General features: G+C 40.0%; 1 protein-coding gene across 2 annotated transcripts in view; it reads right to left on the reverse strand.

The window, feature by feature from the left end:
• The window catches only part of gpr158a (G protein-coupled receptor 158a), a 68,122-nt gene extending 58,999 nt beyond the window's left edge, over positions 1–9,123 (reverse strand). For both annotated transcript variants that reach the window (XM_028434489.1, XM_028434488.1), the window contains exon 1: positions 8,024–9,123. In XM_028434489.1, the coding sequence (XP_028290290.1) occupies positions 8,024–8,859 (836 nt within the window). In that variant the 5' untranslated portion in view covers positions 8,860–9,123. The remainder of the gene's footprint in view (positions 1–8,023) is intronic.
• Between the last annotated feature and the right edge of the window lie 440 nt (positions 9,124–9,563).

Consider the following 9,563-nt stretch of genomic DNA (forward strand, 5'->3'; position numbering starts at 1 on the left):
ATGCATGAAGGCTGAGCACTACCAGTGTCTGACTCATACTTCCTCCGGTAAAGTGGGGCTAGGATGGCGGAGCGCGGTCAGCAGCCCCCGGCCAAGCAGCTCTGCTGTAGAGCGGGCTTCTGGGCAGCGGCCAAGCCAGCCCAGCGGCTCACGGCACCGGGGGATGCTCCGCAGCCGCTAACGGGTTGCGGCATCCTTCCCGCCCTCCTCGCTATTCCTTCACGCCCCCAGCATTTCAGAGCAGAGAGAAGTGCTTGTTTCCAAGAAATTGCGACCAAATTTTATATACTTGCGATTTTTTTCATCTTTCAAATTAGGCTCAGTGGTCAATGACACATGTTTCTGTGGTGTGACAAACTCACAACACTAATTTATTTCTGCTTTACACAGACTTTAACCAAACATTGTCTAACCTTTGAGTAACTTTCGAGGCATCGAGTCATTTAGCAGCTAGTTTATGATAGCTATGGAACGTTATCAACAGTAAAAGTAGCATTAAATGTAGAGGAAAGCTGGAAAATTAAAAGATAAAAAATATTGCATTATAGAGAAAAAATCATAGAAACAGATCATGACAGAACTGAAGGAATGGAGGAATTCAGATGAGAGCATGAGAGAAAGTTGGGAAAGAGGTGGGTGAGACGGAGTTTGGATGAAAAATAAGGAACAATGGCTCTCAGCAAGAAAAAAAAAAGTGGACAGTAATAAAAGAGCATTTAATCCAGAAAGGATTACTACTTCCCACAAGTAGCACTAAACCAGTCAGTTTCATCTGTTCACAAGCTGTGGTATTATAAAAAGTGCCAAGCTGAAAGGATATTATGAGACAAACATAATCACTCAAATCTGAAGCAAGATCACAGAAATTAAGCTAGTGCCCAACAACGTGTCCATGAGTGTTCCTCTGGGTTTCATAGATTTAAAATCATTTTTGTAAGTTTTGTACAATTATTATGCACACATCATACTTGTGATTTACACACACACACATGCGTGCACACACCACACCGCACGGTTGTGGGGGGTGGATCCATTCTAAAATGCCTGCACATCTGATTTACATTTACACAAGCACAAGTCACGTCCGTGTGTGTGCTTGCAGACGTGTTAACAAGTTTGCAGACGCTTTAATGTGCATACACATACAGGATGTGAAAGAAGATATGAACTTTCGCTACTTTCATATATCCATGGGCCAAATTTCACAATCTACTTCGCCGCATACAGCCGTTGATTTTGCACCAGTCAACGCACAGTACAGTATGCCTATTGATGGCGCCCAAAGACTGGCTGTGACGCTGAGAGTTTTAGCTTCGGGGGGAAGCCAACAAGCTGTGGCGGCTAGCTAGAAGCTAGCTTCAAGTACTGTGTCCTCCATCGTGACTGAGGTGTGCAAGGCATTGTGGACAGCCCTTCAGTCAGACTTTCTGCCATGTCCTTCATCCAGCCAGTGGGAAGCCATTGCAGCAGATTACTGGCATCTGTGGAACTTCCCGAATTGCATTGGAAGTCTGGATGGCACACATGTAACCATAAAAGCACCGCCACGTGCAGGGAGTGACTACTTCATTGTGCCAATGGCAACGTGCAATGCCAGGTAATTACAATTGAGCAAATGTTTTTGTTTTTTTTTTTTTAAACTTGTTAATAATACGCTTGCAAAAGATAAAACCCAACACTAACCACATGCATTGCATTTATGTCCTTTACAGACACCGTTTCACAATGGTGGACGTGGGAGCATATGGAAGAGAGAGCGATGGTGGTATTTTCAAGGACAGCCATTTTGGGTCAATGCTGCTCGAGCATAGACTCCAATAGTCCCACAACAACTAAACTTCCAGGGACTGGAGTCTAGATCCCTCATGTTGTCGTTGCTGATGCTTCCACCCCCCTGCACTGCAATATGATGCATCCCTTTCCCGGTATGTAACAGTATCTCAACAGTAAATTACATTAGTATTACATTAGTAGTAAAAAAAAATAACTATTTATCATACTGCAACGTGACAAATGATCAATGGTATAAACGTCACACTTTACCATTGTAAGGTGATATAGCTGTCTTTGACATATTACCACATGAAAACATGAGTTCCATGTTATACCACATTTTCAGGTTGTGCTATGGTAAAAATATCTTGTAAGAAGATGCTTTTGGTCATGATATGATGTTAAACTGGTATTGTAACATGGGATGTGATTTGTTTGTTTAATGGTGTTTTGTCTTCTAATAAATTTTTTTTTTTACGACTTTGTCAGTGCTAATTAAATTCATATGCATGCACTTGTTAAAACAGAAGTTGAGGGAAAAAAACTACAAAACAAGATTACAAGCATTAGTTTCACTTAAAAAACGAGCAATTTGTTATGTTCAAAATACAGGATATTTGGACCACACCGAGCCAATACTCACTGAATCAAAATCACTGACAATAGCAGAAAGTGTAGCAATTAAAAGTGCAACAAAAAATTTATCTCAAAAAATATTCAGAAACTATTTATTTATCACAATTACAATTTTAAAAGGTCCATGTTATGCTAAATCCACTTTTCTGTGCTTTAAACATCATAAAGTGCTGTTTAGGCTTCATACACATGCCCAAAGTGTTTTTTCATTAATTCCCTCAATTGTTAGTAGAGGGTGATTTGCACCTTTCTTACTACCGGGCGAGCCCAAACACCTGGAGAAGCCGCGCCTCCAGGAAGTTCTCTGCCATGATTGACATGTAAACAGACACGCCCACAAAGGTGAGCATTTCAGCATCCTTCGTGCAGTGCTATGTATGTATTTTCTACAGTCTATGTATGTACCGGTTTGGCATTATTTCTTAAGTAATTGGCAGAACAATAAATCCAAATCCCATGAGTGCTTTGTTTGGAATATTTGTTGGACCATTTTCCCTCTCCACCTCACTCTTGCTTTTTGTTGAAATGGAAATCTCCGCAACTTCCCTCTGTCACCCACTGGCTTAGGGACGTTTTATATTTTCTCAAACTTGAGCATATACGCATGACACTCCATGGCTCCTCTGACAGATTCATTCAGACTTGGAACCCCTTGTTTAAGTTCCTTAAACAAATGAACTTCCCTTCTAACCTTTCCTTTTTCTTTTTTTATACAATACAGTAGTCCTTAGTTTATCGCGGGGGTTATGTTCTAAAAATAACCCGCAATAGGCGAAATCCGCGAAGTAGTCAGCTTTATTTTTTACAATTATTATACATGTTTTAAGGCTGTAAAACACCTCACTACACACTTTAGACACTTTTCTCAGACATGAATTAACATTTCTCTCTGGTTTAAACATTCTAAAAGTTCAAACCTTCATAGATTTTAAAACATAAACCTGTTTTCAAACATACAGCACTTCAGAGTCACACTGCTAGTGATCAGACATCGATGTCGAACGAATTCAGAGTCTTTGTTGACAATGACATCAGGCCGTCAACATGGACACTGGTCTGTTCACCCATTCAACCATGGAGTAGAAGCTGTGTGTGACCACCTGGAGCTGTATGACACAGACTTTATAACCAGGACCGGATTAGGAAGGATTTGGCGTGGAGGAGAATCAGCGAGGAGGTGGTAGTAGCAGGTAAAAGTACTCTCTGTAGCACTGAGCTAGGATAGCATTAGCCGCTAATCACACCGGCTTTTTTCACTGGTGGTTTATGTTTATGAGAGGAGAAAAAGGAGTGCGGCTGCTCGCTTCAGCAGGCAGTGAAACTCATCGAGTTGAATGTGTCGCTAGTGGGTGAACACAGAACACAATGAGCGTTCATACGCTGTTAAAAAAAAATGCATCCAAAACTGCACCGTTAAAAAAAAATCAGCTTAACACCGAGACCGCGAAAGGTGAACCGTGATATAGCGAGGGACTAGTGTACTTGTTTTGTTTATCTAAGTGGGGGCGCCGTATATCTTTCTTTATATTTATTTTTTGGTGTGTTTTTCTTTTGTTCTATGTCTGTGTGCTTTAAGGAGATTGTACCAGTATTCATTGTTCCCCTATATTTGATCTTAATGCTTGTACGAAAATGCTGTACAATTTCTGTAAAACTTTAAGTAAACAAAGTTTGGAAGAAGAATAAAAAATCAGAATCATGCATTAAGATGTAACGGTAAATGACAGTATTTAGATCAGCTGTACAGCAGAGCGATATGATCCGTAACAAGTCATGACGATGTTGTTGCTCTATATCAGCACTCTTGGAATGTCCGTCGTCCAATCAAATTACTTGGTCTGAACTAACTGTTGCATAGTGTTGCATGAAGTTGTCGTAATGAGTATACAATAACTATCATGTTTTGAACAATGACAAAAGATTTAAGATGTCATTATGGCGTCATGGGCACAACTGCCAGTGTTAAAACACATAGCTAACATACTGTATTTCTAAACCGAACACACCTGATTCGGATCAGTAATCAGAGGGAGAGGGAGGAGGAGCTATAAAAAAGGCTGAGAGGACCAGAAGGAAGGAGAATAATATAATAATATCCACTGTTATCCAGAAAGTGAATTATTATTGTTTGTACCATAATATATAGTCATCTTAAAGATGTAAATCCTTGTTTTAATCAGAAATAAAATGGGTTAAAAGTGGTCAAAAATGGTGGAAGAGGTGGTGAAGTGGGATTTTAAAGTGATTGGTTAAGAGTTGCAAATTAGGGTGGCCAAAAATGGACAAAGTGGTAAAAAAGGGTTCAAAGTGTCAACGTTGGAACAATTAGTTTAAACTGGCAAATAACGGGCATGACAAATGCTGAATGTGGTAAAAAATAAGCTTGAAATAAGGTGAAAAAAGGTTAAAAGTGACAAGATTTGCTCAACATATGCAACAAAAGTGACGGAAAGTGTTTATACAGTAAGTACCTTTAGATTTAATGGAGAAGTGACAGAAATGGGAGTAACGTAGCAAAAATTTAATAAAAAGAGCAAAAATGTGATTTGGAAAACTGATGAAAATAGGTTAAATATGGCAAGTTTGGTGTAGTTGTAGAAAAAGGGTAAAAATAAGTAAAAAATTGCTCAAATTGTTCAAACAGAAGTCTTTTCAGACTTAGGACAGAGATTATGGATCAATCACCGCATCCAACGTGCCCTCAATGAACAACCTAATGCTGAACACTTTAAATCAATTGAATGCACTTTACTGCCTATGGTAGCTCTTTATTTTATCATTTTTATTTATTTATACTCATTTATTGATTATCAGCTTTCACAAATACAGCAAACATGTTGTCTGTCGGTACACTGTGTGTGTGATGTCATGTCCGTACCTATTGTTTGACTGTCGTTCGTGTGAAAAAAATGCCTGAGACGAACACAATTTAGTTTTTTTCTTGTACAAAACTACAATGAAATGATTATTAAAGAACCTTGAACATCACACGTTATTGCTCATTCCTTCCGTAAATGATGCTGGCTGTCCGATTTTCCCACTTTAAATTGTTACGTGATGAGTAGCAAGAAAAACAGCTCTTTGTAAGGTGAAAAAAAACGTGGCAGGTCAGACAGACGAGAATTTTGAATTGGATTGTTCTGTTGTGAGACTTTTCTACTGCAGCTACGTCCTGTAACACCACCCAGGGTTATTTTTAGCATTCCGCCGCCTTGTCAGACTGGAGGGGGCAACTTCAGTACCACACCGTTATGGGAATATACTTTTATAATACCATTATTCTACTATAGATGGAGTAAGTTAAGGTTTAAATATAGGTAAATTGCATTGGTGTGATAGAAGACACTATAAGTTGAGTGTTTTGGGGGCTCTTAATGGCAGGAAATATAATACAGATCAGTTATTTCCCATGAGAGGTACCAGTAGGTAAGAGTATGTTATCACATTGCTGGGTGTAGAGGAAATCTTTATTATCTATTTTTTGCCTGACAAATTTTAAATAAGGTAGGCTTATATGTGCACCCGACAAACTTCCACCTCAACTTTTTAATGACATTAAATGGAAAGTGTTTAGATAAGCCGGGCTGACTACAAACATCTAATAATAACACAAGAAGGGCCTTATGTACAATGTGAGAAGTAGGGCTGGGCGATATGGACCAAAACGCATATCACAATGTTGGTTCTCAAAATGCCGATACATGATATCAATCTTGATCATTTCATTTAAAATAAAGTCTGACCAGAAATACAATAATGAGTCGAATTTGCTGATGCAAAAGGCCACACAGGCAGTTATTGATAAACAGCTTCACAATATGTGCTAGTTTAGGCTTTTTCTCCTATAAGGGACAGCATGTGTGAGTGAGTTCTGTATGTGGCTTGTTTAGGGGAAGGTCTGGACAAGAACGCACTCAGAAATCCATCAAATTGAGCTTTTAATGCTGTTTGGAGAACTTGTGAAAGCAGCGACTACTAAGACAAGTCTTTTACAACAAAATAAGCTATTAAAAAAAACATATATATATCGATATAGGCGATATTGTTATTTTCTATATCACCAAAATTGAAATCAATATATCAATATATCTTGAATCTTGATACAGGGGTCACATGTGACAAAGGTTTGAAACACATAATTTAGGTGATTGTGAGCTCAATTCCAACAAGATCAATAAAAAAAATGGTGTAAATTGGTGTTTGTTGGGCTCTCCACTTTATTCAATGTTCAAAACGTAAAAATGCTGTGAGGATAGTCTAGCCCAGGGGTCACCAACACGGGGTCCACGGGCACCAGGTAGCCCTCATGGACCATGTGAGGGGCCCTAATCACCAATAAGCTCCATCTAAAATATGAAAGATGTAGCTAGCAAAATAGGATCACATGATGATTTCTATGAAGTTTAATGAAAATGAAACAATTGCATAAATTGCAAAAAAATAAAAAATAACTGTTGCATGTTGAATCTTTTCCTAGCTTTTTAAGTTACTGCTAGCCTCCAGTAATAAATAACTGAAGTGAACTTGAATTGTTGACTATTGTTCTCTGTTTGAGTAACATCACCTGATCAAGCCTTTTCTAACATCATTCCACACTACAAAATAAGTAATTAAAGTATGTATGATTTGTGCTGATATCGGATCGATATCGACCAATACTCAAGGCTACAATATCGGTATTAGATCGGAAGTGAAAAAGTTGGATCGGGACATCCCTACTATTTTCAAACTGGTAGCCCTTCGGAATACACAGTACCTATTAGGGCTGGGCAAAAAAAATTGATTGAATCGATTAATCGAATTTGTAGATAAAAATGATTTTTATTTTACAAATTCGAGTTTAATTTTTTATTTTTTTTCCCACCACAGTTTTTTTGGACTTTTTTTTGCGTTCCGATGTGAGCCAGCCCCTCTTTGTTTACATGTGTTTACCCTTTGAGTAGGTATATGTGTGCCGCAGGCATGTTCAATGTTTTATTCCCACTATGCTGAGATGCTTTTTTAATTGTAATGTTATATGTTATAGAATATGTAGTCATCTGATTTCGTAATCAGAAATTTTAAGCTACTGTGAAGGCGCTGTTGCACTTTTGCTTAAAACTGGGTGAAAACTTGAAATTGTTGTATGACACAGCCTCATTTACTTTTTATTTTGGGATTGTTCTATGTATTTTAACACTTGAGGACAATCACAGCAATAAAGTTACACATTTGACAATATATATGATGTCTGCAGTCAGTTTTAAGTGCATTAAAAAAAAAAAAAAGAAATCGAAACTTGTATTTTTCTTTGAAAAAAAATCTCCCAGCTCTAGTACCTATGATTCTGGGGGGAAATATATGCAGTGGCAAATGGCCGCCTTGGTGTGTTGATGTGTGTTCTTCACTCCAACTGCCAAGTTAAAATCCTTGTGCTGTTTTTTTGTTTTGTTTTTTTTTAACTGTATCCTTTCTGATTCTGATTCTGAAGTAGCTCACAGCTTCAGAAAGGTTGGTGACCCCCTGGTCTAGTCATTGTAGAAATGAGCATGTGTGATTGTCTATGGATGGATGGATAGATGGATGGATGGATGGATGGATGGATGGATGGATGGAGAGAGAATCTCAACTCTACCTGAATTCAGTTGCCAGGTTGGATTTGAGACCATAGAAAGCAGCTGACAAAGTCAAAAGCCACCGAGGAACATAATTGCCATTGTCACACTCCAGGTAGGGCGCAGACCATCTCACATGTGTGTTATCTGGAAACAAGCTTTCATGCTTTACTGGGTCAGATTTATCCTGACCCACTACTCTTCTATGAACACCAGAGTTCTTCTTGTTTTTCACCTCATGGTACCATTCTGTGTCTACTGTGCGGTTATGAAGACGCTTGTGAGCCATGCTGGATAGGTCTTGGATGACTATCTCTCCCTCCGCCCTGGTGGCTTGGAGAAGCACCTGCGGCCCCGGTAAAGATGAATTCCCGTTAAAGGAAACCACCGCCCGGTAAATCTTAGCATCTCCTTCCAGGATGCTCCTCACCAAGGCCTGGTACCACTCAATGTCTCTGCGGAGACTCTGCTCTCTGGACCTGTTGGTTTGCAGGATCATGTTGAGGAAGTTGGTGGCGTGCAGAACTGTATTTAAGACACTTCTCATGGACTGATGCGGGGTGGAGTGTGACCTTCCCCGCAGAGAGGTGAGCTCGTATTTCCGTGAGCAGTTGGCCTGCTTTAGGGTACCGGGGTCCCCAGTGTGTAAGAAAGCCGTCACCACCCTGGGAATATACTCCTCCTCGGTGTGATGCGGTGATTCCGAGGCGGAACGGAGATGCGCAGGCTGCCGGCGGTGCGTCTGCGCGTAAATCGCTCTCGCATCTTTTCCGTGCGCCGACCACTGCGCGTAATTATGGTACGATCCGATCACAAATCCGACTTGCAGGAGCAGCGACAGTCGGAAAACAGCCATCGTCTCCTCGGATGCTCGGTGCAGCTGCTGCTGCTGCTGCTCAGTATTAGAGTCGATGGGTGGATGTTGGTGGAGGATCTATGAAAATACCGCGTTAAACCATCGCTTATCCACTTATGGGATAATGTGCGATGTAGATTTTTTTTAAGTCCTCGCCTTGTAAATCCCTTCTTCTTCTTCTTTTTCTTTTTCTTCTTCTTCTTCTTCTTCCTCACAGATGCCTCATGCAGCTTGTTGATGTTGGGTATCCGCTGGCAGCTGTTTCCCCACCTCTCTCTCTCTCTCTCCCTCTCTCCAGTCAGAAAGAAGAGAGAGGGAGGGGCTAAATGCAGGAGGTTATTATATTATATCATGTATATATTTTTCGAAGAGGTACCAAACACACTTCGCCCTCTTCCGACCACAGAGCGCATTATGGGTAAAGCCAGACGAGCGTCGCCTTCAAAAAAAAAAAAAAAAAAAAACCTCTCCCCATCTTCTTCTTCATCATCATCATCATCATCATCATCATCATCTTCATCATCATCTCACGGGGCTCCTGAAGCAGCAGCAGCAGTGAAACGCGATCCTTTGTCAGAGCACTGCTCACAGAGATCAGATGACCAGGAGATGATCCGACTAAACATATACTAATGCCTATTAGGGCTGAGCGATGTGAACCCAACATTCATATCTTGATCTGTTCTTTTCTCCAAAATCTCAAT

Source organism: Gouania willdenowi, chromosome 20 (assembly GCF_900634775.1).
Source record: "Gouania willdenowi chromosome 20, fGouWil2.1, whole genome shotgun sequence".
Lineage (NCBI taxonomy): Eukaryota > Metazoa > Chordata > Actinopteri > Blenniiformes > Gobiesocidae > Gouania > Gouania willdenowi.